The 26,639-nt window shown below is 43.3% G+C and overlaps 1 protein-coding gene across 1 annotated transcript in view; it reads left to right on the top strand.

Moving 5' to 3' along the window:
* Nmdar2 (NMDA receptor 2) overlaps window positions 1–26,639 on the top strand; it is an 826,846-nt gene that overhangs the window by 752,035 nt on the left and 48,172 nt on the right. Inside the window, exons 11-12 of the mRNA XM_067148050.2 lie at window positions 12,841–12,956; window positions 15,408–15,531. Coding sequence (XP_067004151.1) covers window positions 12,841–12,956; window positions 15,408–15,531 — 240 coding nt within the window. The remainder of the gene's footprint in view (window positions 1–12,840; window positions 12,957–15,407; window positions 15,532–26,639) is intronic.

Below are 26,639 nucleotides of genomic sequence, written 5' to 3'. Positions count from 1 at the left end.
GGCTGAGAAGGGCAGGTTGGTCGCTTCGTCAAATCGCAGCCGATACCCATAGGGATGTGTCCACGGTGCAGCGCCTATGGCGAAGATGGTTGGCGCAGGGACATGTGGCACGTGCGAGGGGTCCAAGCGCAGCCCGAGTGACGTCAGCACGCGAGGATCGGCGCATCCGCCGCCAAGCGGTGGCAGCCCCGCACGCCACGTCAACCGCCATTCTTCAGCATGTGCAAGACACCCTGGCTGTTCCAATATCGACCAGAACAATTTCCCGTCGATTGGTTGAAGGAGGCCTGCACTCCCGGCGTCCGCTCAGAAGACTACCATTCACTCCACAGCATAGACGTGCACGCCTGGCATGGTGCCGGGCTAGAGCGACTTGGATGAGGGAATGGCGGAACGTCGTGTTCTCCGATGAGTCACGCTTCTGTTCTGTCAGTGATAGTCACCGCAGACGAGTGTGGCGTCGGCGTGGAGAAAGGTCAAATCCGGCAGTAACTGTGGAGCGCCCTACCGCTAGACAACGCGGCATCATGGTTTGGGGCGCTATTGCGTATGATTCCACGTCACCTCTAGTGCGTATTCAAGGCACGTTAAATGCCCACCGCTACGTGCAGCATGTGCTGCGGCCGGTGGCACTCCCGTACCTTCAGGGGCTCCCCAATGCTCTGTTTCAGCAGGATAATGCCCGCCCACACACTGCTCGCATCTCCCAACAGGCTCTACGAGGTGTACAGATGCTTCCGTGGCCAGCGTACTCTCCGGATCTCTCACCAATCGAACACGTGTGGGATCTCATTGGACGCCGTTTGCAAACTCTGCCCCAGCCTCGTACGGACGACCAACTGTGGCAAATGGTTGACAGAGAATGGAGAAACATCCCTCAGGACACCATCCGCACTCTTATTGATTCTGTACCTCGACGTGTTTCTGCGTGCATCGCCGCTCGCGGTGGTCCTACATCCCACTGAGTCGATGCCGTGCGCATTGTGTAACCTGCATATCGGTTTGAAATAAACATCAATTATTCGTCCGTGCCGTCTCTGTTTTTTCCCCAACTTTCATCCCTTTCGAACCACTCCTTCTTGGTGTTGCATTTGCTCTGTCAGTCAGTGTATTTGGAGTGTAAGCATGCAGCAGAGGCGGGGAAGGTAGGAACGCGATGTTGCCACGGCCTGCGAACAGTACAGAGGATAGCAAGCGTTCAGCTCGCGAGGGAAGAACTCTAAGAGGAAGAAGCCAGTGACGGATCTCGATGATGTCAATAAAAATGTTTCTGCGTAAAACAATATCTGATATGTATAAAAAAGGCCAATATCCTACGGCATTGGAACGCGCGGAAAATGAAGGCAGCAGTGGGATTTAAAGGCAGTAAAGATTCTATACTGCGGATTCTAAAAATAAAAAAGGGGGGGGGTCTTCTTTCAGAAATGCAATGACGGGAGGAGATTCCTGATGGAAAGGGTTGACATTGTTGCAGCTAGTATAACCTTCTTGAGAACAATTCATAAACTAAAAGAAACCGAGACGTCTTTAATATTATATCTAGACGAGACGTAGATGAATCAGAATCACACCAAACGTGCCTGTTGGAAAATGAGTGATGGTCCCGGAGGATTGAGGGTACCCGTTGGTAATGGGAGAGGCCTCATTGTGCGCCATGCTACTGGATTCATCCCACAGTGCAAATTAGTATTCCGCTCGAAATCCAACACAACACATTCAGACTACCGTAACGATATCAACTATTCAAGAGGGGGAACTATGACAGTTCACGCACAATTTTTATCTACGCTACTGCCACCTCTAATAGTGTAGCTAGGCGGATTCTGACCAGAGTTCATTGACCCCGAGTGTAGTAAAATGACTATGTAGATTCGCGAATTTGCTTAAGGGAGCGATCCCAACCTCACAGACGCCATCTTGGAGGGGGCCAACTTCATTTTTACGGCCAGTTGCCCTTCACGACGTGGAATTTATTAAGAGAGCAAACCTAACCTCACAGTCGCCTAACCTCAGTTTTACGCTCAGATGCCCTTCCCGACGTGGACAGTTGCCATCTTGGAGGAGCGTAACCCTAGTTTTACGGCATGATGCCCTTCCCGACGTCGTCAGTCGCTATCTTGGAGGGGACTAACATCCCTTCTCCTCCTCAGCAGGCTGCCCTTCCCGACGATAATTGCACAAGATGGCGGTTAAACACGGGCTCTTTTGGAGAAAGATGGTCTAGGAAAGACATAGGACTTAAGGAGACGACCTAAGGGCGCTTGGGCAAGATTGCGGCTACACACGGGCTCTTATGGAGAAAGCTAGCCCCAATGGCTCATGCGCAAGATGGTGGCTATACATAGGCTCTTATGGAGAAAGCTGGTCTAGGGGAAACGTAGGACTTAAGGAGATGGCCTAAGGGCGCTTGGGCAAGATGGCGGCTATACTCGGGCTCTTATGGAGAAAGGTAGCCCCAGTGGCTAATGAACAAGATGGCGGCTATTTATAGGCTCTCATGGAGAAAGCTGGTCTAGGGAAGACGTAGGACTTAAACAGACGAACTAACGGTGCTTGGGTAAGATGGCGGCTAGACAAGGGCTCTTATGGAGAATGCTAGCCCCAGTGGTTAATGCGCAAGATGGCGGCTATACATAGGCTCTTTTGGAGAAAGCTGGCTCAGGGGGGACATGGGATTTAAGGAGCCGGCCAAGGGGCGATTGCTCAAGATGGCGGGTGCGTACAACTTCCTATTGCTAAGGCCCCTGAGGCAAGATGGATGCTATACATTGGTAATATGAGACTAACTTTAAGGAGATGGACCAGGAGCTAATGGCGATACGTTGTTCTTATAAGTCTATCTCTACAGAGCTGCCGCATGGGCTTACAACTTGTAACTTATGACCTATTAGATTTATCTACCGAACATTCGAGATCTGAGGCAAGGGCTGCTATGCAAGTTACACTCTATTCGAATAGACATAACTAGAGGTGGTGGTGGTGATTATTGTTTTAAGAGGAAGTACAACTAGGCAACCATCCTCTATAAACATAACTAGAGAGCTGCCTTAGGGTCTCACAACTAGCAACGTATGACTCAATAGTTTTTTTACCTAACCTTTGCGAACTGAGGCAGACAAAGCATAATCAGAATGATGAGATGTAGATAAACATAGAATGTTGTTATAACCTTTGTAAGCTGTTAGAAGTGATGAATGTAGGATTGTAAAATGCTGAACCAAAAATATTCGTGCTACACACATGATACGGAATGGAACCCAGGGGTCACGTCTGATAAAAAGGCCAAAACGACGAAAGGACTCTTCCTCCTCCTCCTCGTCACCGCACCCTCTTCCTAGAGATAAAGGTCTAATGGGCTAAAGGGCTAATGGGCTAAAGAGCTAATGGGTTAAAGGGATAAAGGGAGGTCAAATGGGCTAAAGGGCTAAAGGGCTAAAGGGGAAAAAGGGCTTACTCTTTGTAGTATTTAGGGTGCCTCTCCTCTCTTTATCTGGGTCTGAGGCCAGCTAAATTCCGCACCCTCTCCGTCGTTAAGATGGCTGCAGTGAGGTTTGGCCCTGTTGAGATGCCAGCAGTGAGGTAAGCGACATTCTCTTGTCCAAGAAAGTGACGTTAGGGTCCGACACGTTAGGCACTGTCATCTTGTCAGCTGTTAAAAGCACATCTTCACGGACTCTAACCTCACTGTTCCAATTATAACTACATGGGCGCGGAATTTAAACAGCTATTAAGGTGATAGCTGCTATCTTGGCATGTCCTAACCACGTGCACTTACGTAACTACGTGGAGCGTGAGATTTAAAATCCAAGTGCTTTTTGAATGCTGTCACATTGTAACTACGAGGGCGCGGAATTTAAACAAATGAACGTGGCTAACCTCACTGCTGCTATCCAGACAGGGCCTAACCTCATTCTTGCCACCTTAAGAACGTAGGGGCCGCGGAATTAAACTCTACGTGCTTTTGACAGCTGTCAGGCACTAACCAAGTGAGTGCGGAATTTAAACAAGTAAATGTAACTAACCTCACTGCTGCTATCCAGACAGGGCCTAACCTCATTCTTGCCACCTTAAGAACGTAGGGGCCGCGGAATTAAACTCCACGTGCTTCTGACAGCTGTTAGGTACTAACCAAGTGAGTGCGGAATTTAAACAAGTAAACGTGACTAACCTCAATGCTGCAATCCTGACAGGGCCTAAACTCATTGTTGCCACCTTAAGCACGTAGGGGCGCGGAATTTAAAATCTACGTGTTTTATCAGCTGTCAAGATGAGAGGTCCTAACCACGCCAGCTTCCTCCACAAGAGCCTGTGTATAGCCGCCATCTTGCGCAATCGCCCCTTGGTCAGCTCCTTTAATCTTATGTCTCCAGTGAGCCAGCTTTCTTCATAAGAGCCTGTTTATAGCCGCCATATTGCGCAGTAGCCTCTGGATTAGCTTCCTCCATAAGAGCCTATGTTTAGCCGCCATCTTGTGCAGTAGCCTCTAGGCTACCTTTCTCCATAAGAGCACGTGTATAGCCGCCAACTTGCGCAATCCCTCCTAGGCAGGCTCCTTAAGTCCTATGTCTTCCCTGAGCCAGATTTCTCCGTAAGAACCTACGTATAGCCGCCATCTTGCGCAGTAGCTTCTGAATTACCTTCCTCAATAAGAGCACATGTATAGCCGCCATCTTGCGCAATCTCCCCTAGGCAAGCTGCTTAAGTCCCATGTCTCCCCGGAGCCAGCTTTCTCCGTAAGAGTCTACGTATACCCTCCATCTTGCGCAGTAGCCTCTGGACTAGCTTTCTCCATAAGAGCACGTGTATAGCCGCCATCTTGCGCAATCGCCCGTAGGCAGGCTCCTTAAGTCCTATGTCTCCCTTGAGCCAGCTTTCTCCGTAAGAGCCTACGTATACCCGCCATCTTGCGCAGTAGCCTCTGGACTAGATTTCTCCATAAGAGCCTACCTATAGTCGCCATCTTGCGCAATCGCCCCTAGGCAGGCTCCTTAAGTCCTATGTCTCCCTTGAGCCAGCTTTCTCCGTAAGAACCTACGTATAGCCGCCATCTTGCGCAGTTGCCTCTGGACTAGCATTCTCCATAAGAGCTCGTTTATTGCCACCATCTTACGCAATCGCCCCTTGGCCGGCTCCTCAAATCCCCTGTCTCCACTGAACCACCTTTCTTCATAAGAGCCTATGTATAGCCGCCATCTTGCGTAATAGCCTCTGGTCTAGCTTCCTCCATAAGAACCTGTGTATAGCCGCCGTCTTGCGCTATCTCCCCTTGGCCATCTCCTTAAATCCTACGTCTGCCTTGAGCCAGCTTTCTCCGTAAGAGCCTACGTATAGCCGCCATCTTGCGCAGTAGCATCTGGACTAGTTTTCTCCATAAGAGCACATATATAGCCACCATCTTGCGCAGTAGCCCCTAGACTAGCTTTCTCCTTAAGAGCCTATGTATAAACGCCATCTTGCGCAATTGTTGTAGTGAAAGGCAGCCATCTAAGGAGGAGGAGGGAGGTTAGGCTCCTCCCAGATAGCAACTGACGCCGTCGGGAAGGGCATCTGCCTGTAAAACTGAGATTACGCCCCTCCAAGTTGGCAACTGTCCACGTCAGGAACGGCATCTGGCCGTAAAACTTAGGTTAGGCCCCTTCAAGATGGCGACTGTCCATGTTTGGAAGGGCATCTGACCGTAAAACTGAGGTTACGCCCCTCCATGATGAAAACTGCCCACGTCAGGAAACGAATCTGACCGTAAAACTGAGGTTAAGACCCTTCGAAATGGCGAATGTGTGGTTAGGCTTGCTCTCTCATGCAAAATCCAGGCCGAGAAGGGCAACTGTCCCTATAGCTGAGGTTAGGCCCCCTCTAAGATGGCGTCTGTGTGGTTAGGATCTCTCTCTCATGCAATTTCGCGGATCGGCATAGCCATACTACTATATTAGAGGTCAATGACTTCGGGTCAGAACCCGCCTAGCTACAGTACTAGAGGTGGCAGTGGCGTAGGAAACAATTTCCCGTGAACTGTCATAGCTCCCCTACTTACTACTTTTCAAGAGACAGTTTGTTGAAAAATGATTGCCTAACATGCAACCCAATTCCACAATGGTAATGGACAATGCCAATATTCATTCTTTCCAGCTCGATCGAGCTCCATGCACCAATACACGGAAAGCCTTGGCTTTCGAGGCCCAACATTCCTGACACTTCTTCCCAGACAAGAGAAGAATTCTCGCTGTGGAAAAATTATTTAAATCGAAGACAGTGCCATACTAAATAAAAAGCACTGCCGAACAACATGGCCATCAAGTAGTTCGCCTCCCCACCACTGCCATTATAATCCAATAGGGATGTATAGAACTAGCACCGATAGAGCGCACTGCTGTTTTACTGGGTAAGCGCAATGCGCTCTCCATTTGTCTCCTGTGTACTCATGCCGCTAAATATCCACGAATTTAAGTTGCTTAAATTGTTATTTTCGTGACTATGTCGAGCTGTTGCAGTGTTCCTCTTTGAAAATATCAGGGAAGCCCATTTTCGTTTCACCAGTATCCACAAAATAAAGAAATGAGGAAGAAATGGTTACATGCTATTAGAAGGAAAAATTTCGGTGAGAAGAATCTGACCGAAAGTATTAAAGGGTGTTCCCATTATTTTTAACCCGGTGACTTCACGAAAATTTTGTTGGGCAAGTCCGATTTGCGAACGGGAATAATTCCTATTTTCTACCGATAAACTGATTAGGCATTTTGATAACAACCACCGAATTTATGCGTTTGAATTTAAAGGTGAGAGAGCAAGATTAAAACCGGGTGCTGTTCCATCGCTTTTTCCGTCGACCACGAACACAACGAAAACAGTGAAGAGGCCATGCACCAAAAATTTGCCTGATGACCACGATAAGCCTACAATATCGGAATATGCAGAAATAACCTCCCTTGAAGTACGGGAAGAAATTGTGAATATACCCGACGAAGTGAATGTTACATTTGTGATTCCCATTTTCAAAGACACCAGCACTCAAAATATTCTACAGGTAATTTGGTTGTTGAGCAAGCAATGCGTAATCGTGATGCCATATTGCTTTATACAGGGTTTGTAGACGTCCAACATCGTAATTTGGTGTTTGCTGTTCTGGGAGAAAACAGATATAATTTACAGATAATCCCTCCTGAACCCAGACTGTGTTTCTTCTTGACTGTTATGAAGCTTAAGGACAACAAATCTGACTAAGAACTAGGCCTTAAATTCGGAATCGATAAAACTACTGTTGGGAGAAATTTAATGTTTGGATTAATTTCGTGTACTGCCAATTTAAAGAGTTGAATATTTGGACTGATAGAGAGCATATCCTTGAAAACAGCCCCCTTGCTTTTAGACAGAAATGCCCCTCGACTAGAGTTATAACGGGTGCAATTGAGATTATACATAACAAAACTTGTTCCAAGTAATAATAATAATAATGTTATTTGCTTTACGTCCCACTAACTACTTTTACGGTCTTTGGAGACGTCGAGGTGCCGGAATTTAGTCCCGCAGGAGTTCTTTTACGTGCCAGTAAATCTACCGACACGAGGCTGTCATATTTGAGCACCTTCAAATACCACCGGACTGAGCCAGGATCGAACCTGCCAAGTTGGGGTTAGAAGGCCAGCGCCTTTACCGTCTGAGCCACTCAGCCCGGCACTTGTTCCAAGGGCAAACATTCCACTTTCATAGGGCTAACTGGCCTCAACCGTTTGGTAGGGGGATGCTGAAAACTTTATACATTTTGGCTGCATGTTTCTGAACACTGAATAATGCTAGTCTTGCACAAGTGCTGTAATGCGTAGCTTACAGCAGCAATATGCTTACAACATGCCTTGGGGCCTGCTCCAGCAAAACGTTCACATTCCCCTCCTATAATATCACGAGGTAATCCTAAATTAAACTTCACATCATAGGTCTTAGGTTTTGTGTACTCGGATATCACAGCACTGCATTTTAGAATTTCAACCTTTTATAAACAAAACAAACATTCCACTGAAAAGTCTATATCCAACATAACACAATGATTTGTAGTTGGAAACAGGTGTTCCATCTATTTCCGATTTTCTAAATGCGAAATAATCCATCAGATGCAAATTTGTGATAGTGATCTTCACCTTAAGGCTGATGGTCAAATATTCAAAGGAACCGGCACTGGGAAACTCAAGAATATTTACATGCCTTTGGTGGTGTACAGAGGCTGTATCTGCAGTTTCATGTAAGCCATCAACCTTAAAAAATACACGAATCGAAGTATAGACAAGGGGAGCAAATGGATGTTTAAATATCTATTTATGATTTAAGTCTTGTGGAGGTATATTTATATATTTATCAATGTACAATACTCAAGCAATTGTTATCTTAAGGAAAAGGCATGCTGACTCCTATCTAATTACCGCTGTACCGGTACTAATTCTTCCTTCCTCCCGCTAGTTTTAGCGTTTCTGGTCCGTAGCTCATTTTGCAGCTGTTCAAGGCTTAAACGCTGAAAATCGTCCATAATATACCAGGGGATATACCTATACAATTCATTAATATAGTCTTGTAGTAAAACTAGAGAAGATACAATCGGCTCTAGCTCAGAAAAGTCGGTCACATTCTATATATTACTCGCAGCTGACTGGGAGAAACATAAGACGATCGCCTTGCGCTTACCCAGTAGTACACGAGCGCTATCTGGCGCGAACTTTCTCTGCCTACATCCCTATTGAGCTAATTTGGGCCCAAATGAAATTGCATGCTGCCGACAAAAGCAGAACTTTTAAAATCGGCGACGTTGACAGACTGACACATGAGGCTATTGCAAGCATATCAACTGAGGCATAGGAAAAATGTGTACGGCACGCGGAGGAATTACAAGAGAGAAATTATGCGCGAGAGATCCCTAGTGTGCCATTTCACTGTTCTCAACAAGATCCAATTGGAACAAAAATGGAGTTTAAGTCATAAGAACGTCGAAGAAGTAATGTTTTCGTCAAGCGCTCGGCGAGAAAGGAGCATAGAAGGCAGTGGTAAAGAAAGACGTATGAAGATTGTTAAGAGTTATTATTTAAAAAACTTAAATTTCGATTCGCATAAAAGGAGAACGTCACGGTCATACTTAAGAGGAAGAAAAACATCATTGCACCAGAATAATAGCCATAAAATAGAGTGAAACCTTAGTTCACAACTGTTTTACGAAGTATTAGTGCACAAGAATATTTCACGCCGCGAAATTAAATCGTACTTTAAAATATAAAGACTTCCGTATTGCTACGTCACGATATACACCCAAGACGACGTATTAGCCGATAACATCAATTCTGAGAGGCTAAAAAGCTGTAATATCGACAAAGAGAGAGAGAAGAAGAATATATATACACATATTTCCATAATTCAATTGGAATATTCATTTTTACATATTCCAAATTTTAGAATACTTCCAAGATCAGTTTTCTAAGAACAATATTCCTTTATCATATTCAGATTGTAGAAAAGCATATCCATAAGATGACGACATTAACCATACTGACGTCTTGTTTTGTTCCGATTGCTCGAGAGACCAGCAGCATGCACTAAGAAAATGAAGGCGAGGCTACCTAGATGATGGCGGCACGGGATGATGTTTCCAGCCCATAAGGACCGATAACCAGCCGAGACACTCCCAGATGTTCCCAAACAGTTGAGGGAAAAACCGGGATATGTGCCCACATGTCCATCCACCCGGACATGAGATGCCAGCGGGGGAATCAGAGCAAAGATAAGTTTATTTAAGTCAATGCTGTAAGTGAAAATGTATCTATTTTTTAAAGTGCTATTGTAATTAATGTCAGTGAAATGATTATATACGAGAAGACGAGTACCATAGTTAGGTTAAAGGTTGATAGGTATTCATCGGACCTAAATGTCAAATCCATGTATAGGATATAGTCAACCAGTGATAATAAGGCATCCGTTCTTAATGCTGTCAATGTAATATGAAAGGAGGTTAAATTTTTGTCTCTTGGTGAACGTCATACGACGTTGCGATAAATACTAGGCTTATGTGAGAACTTATGACATCAAATAATAGTGGAAATGAGATTGTATGTAGGATATGTTTACTAAATAGAAGGATATGGTAACATTTTACGGAATTATTAAAAGATTGAGACTGTGACAGAGTAGTCAGGTACACGGTCAATGATGACTGTTAAGATATACTTCGAGTTGAAATGAGTTAATGCAGTTACTGTGAAGGGAAGTGCTATATTGATATGAAATGTGAAGTGATGGTTTTAAATGTGAATAATGATATCAGGTTATGATGATTAATGTTGGTGATGATTATTGTTCTTCGTGAGTAAGACCATAGTTTATTTTAATGAAGATAGTATTCCAAGTTACGTATTTTTGAGATGGTGAATGAATATAGTTTGTCTTCAATCGACCGTTTATCCTTGAATAAGCCATAGATAGAGTAGGATACGTTCTCAATGCCATCCGTATGTTGATATTTTAATTGTAGATCACCAAATGATTCTACATCCATGTACTTCTTCTGATCGTAAGAATTTTCTCACATATTAGGGAAGCTTTGAGGTTTATTCCAATGCATTATCCGATATCACTGGTGACTTAGCTTCACAACTGAGAGTTGTTGGTAGTAAGTAAAGTCTTCTCACAACCAATTACGGTGTGATTTGATTGAGTGATGGTCAGATACACTTGATAGTACAATGTTATGACATAGAATGCTCAAATAAGAGAACAATTTGTATAATTTCTGGATACGATGTTTGATCATAATATTTTAAAGAATATATTGACTTAAAGGGGGTTGTCTTTGTCTCTGCAAGAAGAAATGCCAAGAAATCTGAGAACATGTTTGAAAAGTGTGATACATATTAACTGTTTTAAATATTTCTGAAGATATTTTCTCATGTCAGTCTGGTTGTGTATTTGGACACAAATAGTTTGAGTCAAGCAAAGTTACCTTATTGCAAGGAATTAACGAATATTAGATGAAAGCAAGTAGGATTTTCGGAATAATTTTACAAGAATTTACAGAATGAAAGATGTGATTCCAATTTTCAGTTTTACTCATTACCAAGTAGGGAAGCTGCGTCCAACATTTAAATACTTTCAATCTACGACAGTGTATATATTGTGATTCAAAGTAATTTTCATTCATTTATTTAGATGCATCTAATGTCTTTTTTGACTTAATTTATTTCTTTTCAATCAGATATTTTCAATCTAGTATTTTTAATTAATGTCTTTTAATGTAATGTTTTCATTTTTAATAATCCCAATTTGAGATCTTATTTCAATTTAATGCTTTCAACTTAACATTTCAAGATGAATTTCAAGATATATAACAATGCTTATTACTTACCATTTCAAAGAAGAATTTTTGACGACCTTTTTTTTTGCTTCTAACCTTTCTTGATTTATAATAAATGATACATGGTAAAATTTAGCCATTCTTTTAATGACTTCTAGAATAGATGTTTAGTTGTAAGTGCTAACCCCTTGGTAATCGCGTAAGCCAGAGGTGGAAACTAACTAAGAATACGAGTAGGAGACATCCACTGCGTAAGTTAGGCATTTCCACTAGCATAAATCGGTGATCTTTTCTCTAATGTGGAACCCATAGCCCATAAACTTTAAATAGCGAGAAATGGAATTATATACTAGCTAGCCTGGATCTCATGCGACTCAACCTGGACGCGGGAACGGCACACTAGGGATGATGCAATGGCGCCCTTTCTCCAAGAAAGTGACGAAGAAAGTGGAAGTGAAGACGACGGTGACGGAGATGATCTTGGCGGTATCTCTGCTTTTAATTAATGCTCAGGTAATTTTATTTTTATTAATTTAATTTGTTATATTTTAATTTTGTTTTAATATTTGCTGTTATTTTCATTCTGTGTTTATTGTTAGCCTTTCTTCTCAATTTGAGTACGGTAGAGATAAAACTATTTAGTACATTAGTTTCGTAATTGCATATTCATTAATTTCTTCACGGCTTGCGTACTTACTGGTGTTTTGCTTCAGTACTCCCACCCAACTCGGCCAGGTCAGTGATTTTATGGAGTTTTTGATTTTTCCAGTGATCGTGGACATATCAGCTTCTCAGCATCCATTTACCTTCAGTAATATCTCAAAAATTTCTCCCAACACTTTCTCGGGGTTTGATGCTAAAAATTAATTTCGACTTTCAGGAAACTTCTAAGCACACGAAAAATATAGGTCATCGCTTTGGTTTTTTTTTTTTTTTTTTTGCTAGTTGCTTTACGTCGCACCGACACATTCGTCTTATGGCGACGATGGGACAGAAAAGGGCTAGGAGTGGGAAGGAAGCGGTCGTGGCCTTAATTAAGGTACAGCCCCAGCATTTGCCTGGTGTGAAAATGGGAAACCACGGAAAACCATTTTCAGGGCTGCCGACAGTGGGGTTCGAACCTGCTATCTCCCGAATACTGGATACTGGCCGCACTTAAGCGACTGCAGCTATCGAGTTCGCTACTTTGGTATTCGAGATATAACTGTATGAAAGAATGTTCACACATTCGTGCTGTTGTGAGTAGCCAAACTGGCTTCACCGCACCTCTGCGCAGTCGGTGCGTTTTACTCTAACATGGTCCTCCTCAGTTGTTAATGTTTCTACAGGAATGTACCCTTCCACTCACTTCATTTGGTCGAGATGTAGCCTAAATCTGACAAGCATCACTTACTCCTCGAATGTCTCTTGAAAGCTCAGTAGGTCACGTCATATTAACCCTTCTAATCCTCTGAAACTCATTTCGTACCCTTTATGTCTAGTGTACTCTATATGTAGTGACCATATTTCAGTGCGTGTTCCAGCAAACCTCGCCGTCCCCAAACCACAGGTTCTCGCTGTTCCGCACCTACTGGTTGGTGTGGGCCGTGCTCTTCCAAGCCGCCGTACACGTCGATTCTCCTCGGGGATTCACCGCCAGGTCAGTTTTCTTCAGACGTGAGTTAATTTAATGAATCTATGACTAAGTCCATAAATGAGTTGGAACTAAGCAGTTACTGTTCAATAGACAGGCACTATGAACTAGGGCAACGGTCGAAGTCTATGTTGACATGACCATACCAACTTCATCTCATATTTTAGCAATTATTGCTATCTTCACTACTGTCAAAGAAACACACTACCTTACTTAGGATTTCACAAGTGCTCACCAGAAAGGCTGGCAATATGACCCTCCCAGTACGAGATCGTTTTTTTTTTTTTTTTTTTTTTTTTGCTAGTTGCTTTACGTCGCTCCGACACAGATAGGTCTTATGGCGACGATGGGACAGGGAAGGGCTGGGAGTGGGAAGGAAGAGGCCGTGGCCTTAATTAAGGTACAGCCCCAGCATTTGCCTGGTGTGAAAATGGGAAACCACGGAAAACCATCTTCAGGGCTGCCGACAGTGGGGTTCGAACTTACTATCTTCCGAATACTAGATACTGGCCGCACTTAAGCGACTGCAGCTATCGAGCTCGGTACGAGATCGTTTAGCTACCAATTATTTCGAAAGCGAAGGTCCGCACCGTCATTAAAATAACGTCGATTTGAACAACTTGGAATTTTTCCTCTAAGATTTCGGGATTAGCACTCGCATACATTTGGAGTAATTAAGGAAGAAAGTAATAATGTTAAGAAAGTTTAAATTAACATAAAATGGGATTATAACTGAGGGTAGCCGGATGGGACAAACATGTAAATATCAAGTGGATGTATTTGGAAATAAAATCGCCCTCATTAAAAAGTGTAGTTATAAGTTACGGATAAAGGAAGGCGGTAACAGAGGAGACATTTAGGTGGAGAGATTCTTAGGTAAACAAATAAGAAGATGACTTACGGTGTTATTACTTAAGCCTAAAGAGGCAAGGCAGAGGCAAGAAATTAAAGCGGAAAACAAAAGTAGAATAGAAATACAGTAAACATTATAGTAAATGCCAGAAAACATCTTGCGGTGTGAAATAATGGGCTACATTCCGCAGTACCGTTCAAATATCAACAGGAATATTGTAACCTCCAACTATATTCGGCCAATATCCCGCAGAATGGCCGATGGACGTCTGTCTTTCTTTCAACCCAACGAACAACCATGAGTTTACATGAATTATGACGAAAATGGCAAGAAGTCAGAGACGTTGCCATGGTAACCTGTAGGTCCATTGTCGGTCACTAAATGCAGAACACGAGGCCCGCAGAAAATAGTATTAACTTTCTTCGTCATTTGAAGAGTAAACGAAAGTATGAACATAAAAATGTTGTTTATAATGAAGGGACGTTTCAGGTACGGTCCACGCACTTTACAGAGAATCAATAGTATCACAGAACATGTAAGAAAACAGTTTTGCTTTTCCTATAACCTCTCTTAATCTTCTTAAATCATATGCATATCAAAACCTTCCCCGTGATGAGCATACTCTAAATGTGAAGTTTGGTCGAAATCAATTTAACTGTTTCGACGTGATGGTGGAACAAACAGACAAACATACACGAAAAATAAAACCACTGATACGGTATTGAGTTGGCCTAAAGTGGCTATATAACTGAAAAATTGACAAAACAAACAAAATTACAGACAGCGGACCCCCTACAACTTCATGTATATAGATGTGGGAGAAATTCTTTCTTACCCCCGTTGGAGGAGCTGGTAGAAAGACACCCACGATATCGCCTGCCTGTGGTATTTCTATCACACTGCTGACTAGGTACCATCAAACACAGAAGCAGGAAACTGTAGGACCTTTCACGCCCTTCAGTATCATAATTTAAAGTCGAAATGTGAAGTGTAATTTCAGTACTTTTAGTGGGTAGTGTCAAAGTGTCCGAGACGCTGTTAATTACGAGAGGAACTGCACCTCGTGGTAAGCAACCCGCTTGGTGGAGTTTGCATCGCGGATTAGAACATTAGAACAGTCCAGTCATTTCACAAGTGTTACCATGTGTGTAGCAGTAATTTTGAGATGTAAACCAAACGGATATAATTTGCAGTGTCACATATTTTCCAGTATTGTTACTTAACGTAATTGCTGACAAGAAAGATATAGTATTGAAAACTGAAATCAGTTTAGTGTAAGTGTTCTTGGTTAGAGGAATTGCTTAAGTGTCCACGACAATGAGCGTGCTCAAAAGTCGGGTTTAAAACTGAATTTCTGAATGAACGTAGAATGTGGAGGTGACGACTTGCTGGGAGTGGGACTAGTAAGAGTAGTACTAGTATGGGTGGCACTTTTTAATGAGATGGGCAATTTCTTGATAGTGCTGTATGTTCGTGCATTTGTTAACCTCAGCTGGAGAAATTTCACTTATCATGTAATTCTACAGTGTATATATTATTTAACTATTCACTGTTCGTGATTTGTATTTAGTAACGTGTAATGAGGAAACGTTTCGTGTTTCCAGGTTCATGACCAACGTGTGGGCTATGTTCGCTGTCGTCTTCCTTGCCATCTACACTGCCAACCTCGCCGCCTTTATGATCACCAGGGAGGAGTTCCACGAGTTCTCTGGTATCGACGACCACAGGGTAACTCTAGCCCTAGTGTCCCGTCCTCCTGTCACTGCATGGTCTCCTCACACACTTCAACATAATGTATCTTGTTATTACTACCAAGGGACAAAATTTAGTTCAGTGGCTAAGTTGCAGGGATTCGATCCTGACGACCTCATTTCCCACGAGGTCAGGTGGTGGTGATTACTGTATTAGATGGAAGTACAAATGGGTGACAACCATTCTCTATTAACACTACCCAGACGGAATACAGGAGAGGTCCGACGCTTCCAAACATGAAGGAATCGGCCAAAGAAAAACAAGGGCCACAAAGGGCGTGAAACTGAAAGACTCCGTAGGGCTAGGGCCTTCGTGAACAAGAGCTGACCGAGGGAGTTCGACTAGGAAAGATGAAAGTGAGGAGCCTGGCACGAGGTGGTTGCCCCATGGCTGCCAAGATGACAGCCCTGGTTTTCTTTTAGTCACCTCTATAAACAGGCAGTACATGCCGTTGCTTTATTCTACCGCCCCCACACGTAAGAACATGTTTAATAACATTTATTCTTCTGATTTCGATTGGGCCGCCTGAGGACCGTGGTGCTTGTGCCTTAGCCATTTCTCGGTACCTTGATCCCAGTCCTCTGCTTCTCTACGGTACCTACTGCTGTTAATCACCGAGATCCACGAGGTTCATGGAGTCCCACTATTGTTTGTTACTGGTTAGGATAAAGACAGCTGCCCTAATACTAGGGTTGCCTGCATACGGATAACATGAAATTATACATTACATTAATTTTCACTGTAATTTAAAAAAATGTAATATTTACTATTTTCGGACAGCTAATCGCCCCACATGGTTAATTTTCAATTTGGAGGGAATTCCTTGTAGAACAGTAGTAGGGAGGTATCGGCGAGTAACAAGACCATCGGTCTGCTCTGGTTTGTTGCTGACTACAACGTCCGCTCGTAAGTATTGGAATCAGCGTCATATTAGCGCTAGTAGAGCAGTCACAAGGATATCGTATTGTACCAATAGGGATCGCAGGAGCTGATGGGTTCGCTCCCATATCCCACGTTGGTGTGAGCATTTACGAATCAGGTGATATAAAACGCGCTCAAATCAGCCCGCCTAATTCCACTAGGTTATATTCTTAATGTACCTCACCTAGCCGTATTCTGCATGTGCTTGTCGATTGAATGTGAACTGAGGTGGTATTGGTCGCTTACCCTTTCACTGTTCTTCCAGGAATTATTGAAGGCCGTTATAGCGAAATTCCGTTGTAACGACATTGTTCCTGTCCTTGGGATATATCTGTATTACACTGTGTATTTTTCATTATCGATATGTATACACTCCAGCGGGTATATTTAATGCAATCGATCATCTAGGGTGTCGTTTTTGCGCTATGCGCACTAGCGAAGCTCTCTCATCGACATACGAGAGCGATGTCGGAGTCGATTTGTTTTTTGAAAACTAAATTCCAAATGAAAGAGGAGAAAACACTCTCGTAATAAACGTGGCACCCAGCAGTTGTATTTGCTTATAAATTAAGACTAAAATTAACGATCGTTTAATTCTGATGCTAGGTACTGCAATTAAATAACGATGTAATACATCTCTAATCTCGCAGATTAGTTCATATTTTCTCTCGTCCGGTTGAATTTCGGAAAGGCTATTACCATACTCTACTGGAGCTTGGAAAAGGTTTCGAGATACATATACGCTTAAGTTAGTTTAGGCGTCGCTGTCTGAATACGAAAAAGTTAGTCACAGAAGCCTCTGGAGTGATACTATTACACATTATAAGAATGAAATTAAAGATATGCGTTCACGTAGTATCTGAGATAGAACATATATACTAAACGAGTAAGCCGTAGTACGGATATCATCCGAGAAAACAAGCTTTGAACAAACTGATTGCTGGTTCATACTGATTGTGTTGTTTGTGAGGTTTCTTCCGGTTTCGCAAAATCGGATATAACGACAATCCAATACAGCGACAAAATGTTCACCGTTATTAATTACCGCTGTCTTTGGTTGAACAGGGAAATAAAGTATTACTTGCAATGCGTTAACTCCAGTGAGGTTATATCGTTATTATCCTTGTTCTAACACAAGTAATATGGCGAGAATAAGGCATTTGAATTTTTCTCGCGAAGGAAGGCTCTCTGCTCGCAAAATTGCGTACAGGGACAATCTCATGATTCTAAACAAGCTCGCCAAGGCATTTCATTGTGTAGTGCTTGATTTGCCCATAAGCTCACTTGTAATCTTGGAGGAGGTGGACCTGTAACCCCAGCAAATAAGGATTTACTACATGTATTCCCATAAGGATGCACCAAACATGAACGAAACCATTCATATTTGGAACGTTTTAAATATCGCGAAGACTGCGTAGAGCTGGATGTCATTATTTAGAAACATGACAACCAATTTCCAGTAACATGTTTGCGATACAGTGATTAGTAGTGTTAAAGAGTGTAGTGTTGCCACCCATCAAAGAATAGCTAAGACTCTAGTGAATATGAAAGACTGTTAGTAATTGCATACATTCCAAGTAAGGAGACGACCTAGAGCGTTTTATTACAGAGAAAAGTACACCAAACATCAAAGTAATATTTGATTCTGAGAAGCAACTCTGGCAGAATTGCTCTCTTTTGTAACGCACCATCTCCGTCAACACCGATGCGCTTGAACGGGAAAAGAACTAGTAGAAAGAAGGCAGGCCAACGAAGTGTTCCCTCATCCGTCCAGTGCAAAATGTATGCACGCTTGTTTGGCGCGAGGAACGAACCCTCTACCTCCAGAAACAGGTAAAATGTTGGAAATAAAGTGGCAAACAACCATCGGTAAATTTTTCTTACCGGTTCGCAAAACGCAGGGTATAGTTGAAGGAGGGCGACGACAATGGCGAATATTGGCGAAACAGCCGGAGCACATTCTTTGTTCAAGGGTGGACAAAACTCGAATTTTAAAGAACACTGAATTACATTTTTTCCTTCCCATGCTGATTGGGCCGTGATTCTGTTTGACAAGAAGTGATCTGCTGTGGTTAGGTCCGGCAGTAACAAGACCACTGGCTTGCTGTGGTTAGGTCCAGCAAGCTATAAGACCATTTACCTGCTCCATTAGATTCGGCGAGAAACAAGACCATTGGCCTGCTCTGGTTAGATTCGGCGTGAAACAAGATTATTGGTCTCTTCTGGTCAGGTCCAGCGAGTAACAGGACGACTGGCCTCATCTGGCTAGGCTCGGAGAGTAAATAGATCATTGGACTGTTCTGGATATGTTCGGCGAATAACAAGACCATTGGTTCGGATTAGGCCCGGAGAGTAACAAGACCACTGGTCTGCTCTGGTTAGGCTCAACGAGTAACAAGACCAGTGGTCTGCTGAAGTTAGGCTCGGCGAATAAAAGGACCATTGGTCTGCTCTGGTAGGTATCGGCTAGTAACAAGACCATCGGTCTGCTCTGGTTAGGCTCGGCAAGTAACAAGACCATTGGTCTGCTGTGGTTAGGTCCGGCGAGTAAAAAGACCATTGGTCAGTCCTAGGCTCGGCGAGTAACAAGATCATTTGCCCGGTGAGGTTAGGGCCGGAGAGTAACAAGACCATTGGTTCGCTGTTGTTAGGCTTAGCGAGTAACATGACCATTGGTCTCCTCTGGTTAGTTCCGACAAGTAACAAGACCATTGGTCTGATCTGGTTAGATCCGGCGAGTAACGAGACCATTGGTTTGCTCCGGTTAGACCCGGTGAGTTTCAAGACCATTAGTCTGCTCTCGTTAGGTCCGGCGAATAACAATACCATTGGCCTGTTCTGGTTAGGTTCGGGGAATTAAAACGCCATAGGGCTCCTCTGGTTAGTTCCGGCGAGTAACAAGACCAATTGTCTGATCTGTTTAGGACCGGCGTATAACAAGACCATTGGTCTGCTCTGTTTAAGTCTCGCGATTAAACAAGACTACTTGTCTGTTCTGGTTATGTTCGGCGAGCAAAAAGACCATTCGTCTGCTCCTGTTAGATCCGGCAGTAACGAGACCATTGGTTTGCTCTGGTTAGGCCCGGCGAGTAACAAGACAATTAGTATGCTCTGCTTAGGTCCGGCGAGTAACAAACCATTGATCTGCTCTGGTTGAATCTGGCGAGTAACAAGACCATTGGTCTATTCTGGGTATGTTCGGCAAGTAACAAGGCCATTAGTCTGCTCTGGTTTGGTTCGGCGAGTAACAAGGCCATTGGCCTGCCCTGGTTAGATCCGGCGAGTAACGAGACTATTGATCTGCTCTGGTTAGACCCGGCAAGTATCAAGACCATTAGTTTGCTCCGTTTAAGTCCGGCGAATAACAAGGCCATTGGTCTGCTGTGGTTTGGTTCGGCAATTAACTAGACCATTGGTCTGCTGTGACTGGGTCCGGCGAGTAACACGACCATTGATCTGCACTGGTTCAACCCAGCGAGTAACAAGACAATACGACTATTCTGGTTAGACACGGCGTATAACAAAGTCCATTCCTTGCTCGGGTTAGGTCTGGCGAGTAACACGGCTATTATTCTGCTCTGGTTAGACCCGGCGAGTAACATGACCACTGGGCTACTCTGGTTTGGCTCGGCGAGTGAGTAAAAAGGCCATTGGTGTGCTCCGGTTAGGTCTTAAGTCAGGCGAGTATCAAGAACATTTGTCTGCTCTGGCTTGGTTCGACGAGTAACTAGAACATAGGCCAGCTCTGGTTAGGTCCCACGAGTAACAAGAACACTTTTCTGCTCTGGATTGATTCGGTGAGTAACAAGACCACTTGTCTGCTCTGGTTAAGCCCGGTGAATAACAAGAAAACTGGTCTGCTCTGATTTGGTTCGGCAAGAAACTAGACCTTTGGTCTGCTCTGGTTAGGTCCGGCGAGTAACAAGGCAATTATTCTGCTCTGGTTAGAGCCGGCGAGTAACAAGGCCATTGGTCTGCTCTGGTTAGGTCCGGCGAGTAACTAGACTATTGGTCTGCTCCGGTTAGGTCCGGCGAAAAACGCGATGTTTGGCCTGCTCTCGTTACATCCGGTGAGTAACAAGACCATTGGTCTGCTTTTGTTAGACCCGGCGAGTAACAAGATCTTTTGTCTGCTTTGGTTAGTTCTGGCAAGTAACAAGACCATTGCTATTCTCTGGATGAGTCTGGCGGGTTACAAGATGATTGGTCTGCTCTGATTAGATCCGACGAATAACAAGAATATTGGTCTGCTCTGCTTAGGTCCGACGAGTAACAAGACCATTGGTCTCCTCTGATTAAACCCGGCGAATAACTAGACCATCCGTTTGCTTTGGTTAAGTCTGGTGAGTAACTAGACCAGTGGTCTGCTTTGCTTCGTCTGACGAGTAACAAGACCATTAGTCTGCTCTAGTTAGGTCCGGCGAGTAACAAGACAATTATTCTGCTCTTGTTAGATCCGGCGAGAAACAAGACCATTATTCTGCTCTGGTTAGATACGTCGAGTAAAATGACCATTGGTCGGTTCTGATTATGTTCGGCGAAACAAGACCACTGGGCGGCTGTGGTTTGGTTCGGCGAGTAAAAAGGCCATTAGCCTGTTCTGGTTAGGTCCTGCGAGTAACAAGGCCACTGGTCTCCTCTGGTTAATTCCGGCGAATACCAAGGACTGGTCTCCTCTGGTAGGTCCGCCGACTAACAAGGCCATTGGTCTGCTCCGATTAGGTCCGGCTAGTAAGAACATTGGTCTCCCCTGGTAGGTCCGGCGAATAACAAGGCCATTGGTATGCTCTGGTTAGGTCCGGCAAGTAAGAACACCATTGGCCTGTTCTGGTTAGGTGCGGCGAGTAACAAGGCGACTGGTCTGCTCTGGTTAGGTCCGGCAAGTAAAAGGAACAGTGGTCTCCTCTGGTAGGTCCGGCGAGTAACAAGACCATTGGTCTCCTCTGGTAGGTCCGGCGAGTAACAAGACCATTGGTCTGCTCTAGTTAAATCCTGCGAGTAACACTATCGTTTTTCCGGTGATGTTAGGTCCGCCTGGTAAGAAGACCAATGGTCTGCTGTGGTTAGATCCAGAGAATAACGACACTATTGGACTCTTGTGGTTAGGTTCGGCGGGTAACAAGGCCGTTGGTCTGGTGTGGTTACGCTGGGTGAGTAACAAGGCCGTTTGTCTGCTGTGTTACGTTCGGCGATTAACGAGACCATTAGCCTGTTCTCGTTACGTCGGGCGAGTAACAAGGTAATTGGTCTCGTCTGGTTATGTGTAGCGAGTAACAAGACCATTGGTCTGCTGTGGTTATGTCCGGCGAGTAACAAGGCAGTTGGTCTGGTGGGGTTAGTTCCGGCAAGTAACAGGACCATTGGTTCGCTCTCGTTAGTTCCGCCGAGTAATAAGTCCGTTGTCTGCTCTGGTTTGCTTCGGCGAGTAACAAGACCGTTGGTCCGCTCTGGTTAGGTCCGGTGAACAACGAGGTCATTAGTCTGCTGTGGTTAGGCTGGGCGAGTGACAGGACTATTGGTCTGTTCTGGTTATGTCCGGCGAGTAACAAGAGCACTGGTTCGCTGTGGTTAGTCCCGGAGAGTAAATGCCATTGGTCTGCTGTGGTTAGGCTGGCCGAGTGACAGGAACATTGGTGTATTCTGGTTAGGTCCGGCGAGTAACAAGAGCATTTGATCTGTTCTGGTTAGGCCCGGCGAGTAACAAGAGCATTGGTCTGCCGCGGTTAGGCTGGGCGAGTAACAAGACCATTCATCTGTTCTGGTTAGGTCCGGCACGTAACAAGAGGAATGGTATGTTCTGGTTAGGTCCGGCGAGTAACAAGACCATTGGTCTGCCGTGGTTAGGTCCGGCGAGTAACAAGAGCATTGGTCTGCTGTGGTTAGGTCCGGCGCGTAACAAGTCCATTGATATGTTCTGCTTTGGTCCGACGAGTAACAATACCATTGGTCTGCTCTGGTCAGGTCCGGCGAGTAACAACCATTGGTCTGCTCTGGTTAGGCCCGGTGAGTAACAAGAATATAGTTCTGTTCTGGTTAGGTCCGGCGAGTAACAAGATCATTGGTCGGTTGTGGTTAGGTCCGGCAAGTAACAAGGTCATTGGTCTGCTCTGGTTAGGTCCGGCGAGTAACAAGTACATAGGTCTGTTCTGGTTAGGTCCGGTAAGTAACAAGGTCATTGGTCTGCTGTTGTTAGGCTCGGCGAGTAACAAGTCCTTTGAAGTGTATTTTTACAGAATTCCTTTTGGAGATGTTGATTGATATTGTTACCCTGCGTAGGATTACAAACATTCCCACAGAAGAAGGAAAGAAGGAAAAGCGTACGGCCCCGGGCCTGTTTCAAGATAACATTGCTTTCAGAAAATGACCACATTTATTATAAATGCATATCTCTTAGTGGATTTCCCTTAGCGTGTTAACACGTACAATTAATATAGAACAATATAGTTTAAATCTCAAGACAGCCTCAGGCTGTGAAAGAAGTACATAAATACTGGACATTGAGTCCCAAAGGTTTAATATAACACCTCAACCAGGACATTAAAACAAGTTCAACCTTACATGTTATGATTCTCATATTTTGGTCCGTATTGAAGTGTACAATAAAGTCAAATAAATATGCAAGTTTATTTGTTCCACCTTTTCAATACATAAAAAGAATTTTTAAAAAGAATTAAAACTATAGGGACATGTTTCGCTCTTCAATCAAGAGCAAATGCATAAAGTTTTCCTGAAAATGTATGCCTGTCGTGATTTACGAAATCCCTAATACCTGACAGTGAAATCAGGTAAGGTACCCGGAACTGCTTAGCACCTGGATGCCCCGACCTGCAATATATATGAAAGAATATGACCAGTGTTGAAAAACAAAAATGCGATGAGCAGAACTCGAACCAGTGATCCAGATATTACGGAGCTTCAACGATAACCACTTGACCGTCGCCATCTCGTGCTCGCGATGGCAACGCACCGGTACATATTCGACGCCAAAATTATCTTGCGATTTTCTCAGAAATGCCTCAGTATTACTATTTGCAAATTACCTTGTCCCAATGAACTACTAAAAGTGTACAAAGTTTCACGATAATCCGTGATCGAACGTCGTGGTCTCCCCTTGTTAAACATGTGTCGTGCGCTAATCTGTGCTCTCGTCTTCCGCGAGTACTTGCGGACGGGATTGATGGTGCGCTCTACCGCTACAACCGGATTACTTATCTGTATTACTCGCTCCACTCCCAGCTCTAGTCCACATCCCTTTTCACCCGAATTCGGTATGTATAGAAGTTCGATGACAACTAACCAACCAACCAGCAACCATCTTCAATCCCAAGATGGAAGCTTAAATCTTGAAGAGGAGCTGAAGAGTAACACACATGCCGTAAATGACTTTTAAAATGGACGGCAATCGTGGAGACTGTCGTGACCACATGACGGAGGCAGAAAATCTATTGTGAGTTTTTCCTACGTATTGTTTTCCCTTAGGTGAAACCATGTCGTTAATAAACCTCCACAATTCCAGCATAACATTTGTTTACATGTTGACAGGGATGGGTTTTTTTTTGTATGAGTATTTTGAATTCAAAAGGAGGTGTTGATCAAATTCATATTTTCGAGTTCAAGCAATTACCAAAACATATTTCAACCCTTATCATGAGTGGGAAGTTTAGATTCACAATTTTTTTATTAGTATGGGTGAACCTCGGTAACAGTACCTGTAACTCAATGCAAGCTTATTTTGGACTGCTTAATTAACATTTAAAATTAATGAATCACTTGGATGAGTGTGATATCTGTAATTTAAGCATATTTGACCTAATTTTCATACGATGCCCATGAAGTACTAAAATACATGGTTAAAAGGTATTTAAATCAATAAAGGACATTCAAGTGACTATGAATGTTAATAAAGTGAAGAATTTAATAACTGAATTATGGTAGAAGAGGAAGTGAAGCCACAGTTGAATACAAAGCTTGTTCTGTTGTTCAGTTGAAATACAATGGCAAGGTAAATTTTTACTGTGACGATTATGCTGTAGCACAATTTTGGTTTATCAGTACGGAAGTGTAACTAGCCAACTACGAAGGGAAAGGCACAATCTGAGAGAAGTCATTCTGTTTCAAATCTCTTAGTTTTATTTTTATTGTTGACTAGCAAGATACTCGTGCTTCGCTACGATATTATATTGAAATTTATAACTAAATGCTTATTGTTTTAGGTATATAATCCGCCGAAATTCGAGATCTGACTCGTTTTCTGCGAGAATCCACCAAATTTCGCGATCTGACTCGTTTTCTAATAGATTACGGCAAGTTTCCTCCCATTTTTCAATCTGTCTTTCCAGCAATCGATTTCGTTCTTCCCGGGCTAGGTCCAGGTGTTCCACCCGGTCAGTTGGGTCCCTAAATCTTTGCCATCTTTTCCTATAAGCATTTTAATATGGATCAAATCCTTCAGGAGATCCGGCGTGGTGTCGTCTTGGGTGCCTTTGCGGTACTGAACCCGCGGCCGGACTGCATTCTTAGTCATTACCCGTCCAGGACCCGTTTCCAGCGCGGTCCGCACATTTGACGACGGTACAGAACATTATTATTATTATTATTATTATTATTATTATTATTATTATTATTATTATTATTATTATTATTATTATTATTATTATTATTATTATTATTATTATTATTATTATATGTTCTGGACCCCACAGCAAGATGCAAGACCGCTACTTGTGGGTAAATTACATCTGCTGCCATTGTCATTGTTGACAATGTGACCAGCACCATTGTCGCGCGTAGGCAAGTGTGCGGGTTTTTGGCGATACGAATGACATACTTCCGTGCATTATTTACCTTATTATAGAGGTGAACAATTTGACGGTCAATCTCATTCCTATCATTTATATCAAATGTGTTTAAATTTTTATTTACATGCCAGGAGAATCTACTGTAATCTAAGAATATTCTCCTAAGGAAAAGATGGCTGTTGAAAACGAACCCAGGAAAGATTAAAAATGATCGGTTTATGATCAGAATAAGTACATCGAAAATCTACAGCCTGTTTCCAGTCATTCGACAGGGTCAGGAATGGAATGAATATACCCCCACCTAGCGACGACAATAGGAATTGTGTCGGCTGCCGAAGCACTCATCTGGGGCAATGATAGATGAATGACAAATGAAATGAAATATTGGACAGTGTTGCTGGAATGAATGATGACAGGGAAAACTGCAGTATCCGGAGTGACCGGGATTTGAACCACGGAACCCAGCTGTGAGAGGCCGCCGTGCTGCCGCCTGAGCAACGGAGGCTCCTTATAAGTACATTATGAACAGTAAAATCAATTGGTCTCACCCCCTTTTACACTCCACACCCCCACCCCCCAAAAAAGAAGGCGTGTTTCCTTATGTTTAAAGAAGATTCCACACACCAATGTTCACGTCTATTACCTTCAGTTTTGAGATATAAGTATCCGCATAAAAATAATTCATTTTTTACATCCTTTCACTCTTCTCCCCCTCCCTGTGAATTTTCCGGCAAAAAATACTTCTTTCTTTAATAGTAAAGGATCTTCTAAGTACCAATTATCACGACTGTAACTACTTCAGTTTTTGATTTGTGTGTCCTCATGAAAGGAATTCAACTCTTTTCACTCCCGCCCCCCAAGATGATTTCCCCCACAAAACGCGTTTTTCTTTGTTTTTAAAGGAGATCCAAATACCAATTTTCACGTTTATAACAACTTTAGTTGTTATTAGATGAATATATTCTCATACAATTAAGTCAATTAATTTTTCAATTCTTTAACCTCCGCTTCCCACCTTAATTGGATTTTCCGAGAATACGTGTTTCTTTACTTTTAAAGCAGATTCCAAATATCAAATTTCACGTCTGCAACATCTTCATTTTTGAGATATCAGTAGCCTAATTAAAAGAATTCAACACCATTTTCAGGCAATCCCCCCCCTCTCCCAAGTGGTATTTCCGAAAACTAAAAATACACTTTTCTGTTTTAATACAGATAAAAAATACCATTTTCTCTTCTGTAACATGTTAAGCTTTTTGAGATATACTGTAGAAATTCTCATTTTAAAAATTCGCCCCCTTTTAGTTTCCCTTAAGTGGAGTTTCCAAAACCAAATCACCTATGTTTCTTTACATTTACAGGAGA

The sequence above is a fragment of the Anabrus simplex genome, chromosome 5, assembly GCF_040414725.1.
Source record: "Anabrus simplex isolate iqAnaSimp1 chromosome 5, ASM4041472v1, whole genome shotgun sequence".
Taxonomy (NCBI): Eukaryota; Metazoa; Arthropoda; class Insecta; order Orthoptera; family Tettigoniidae; genus Anabrus; species Anabrus simplex.
This window is presented reverse-complemented; position numbering and strand designations above follow the sequence as displayed.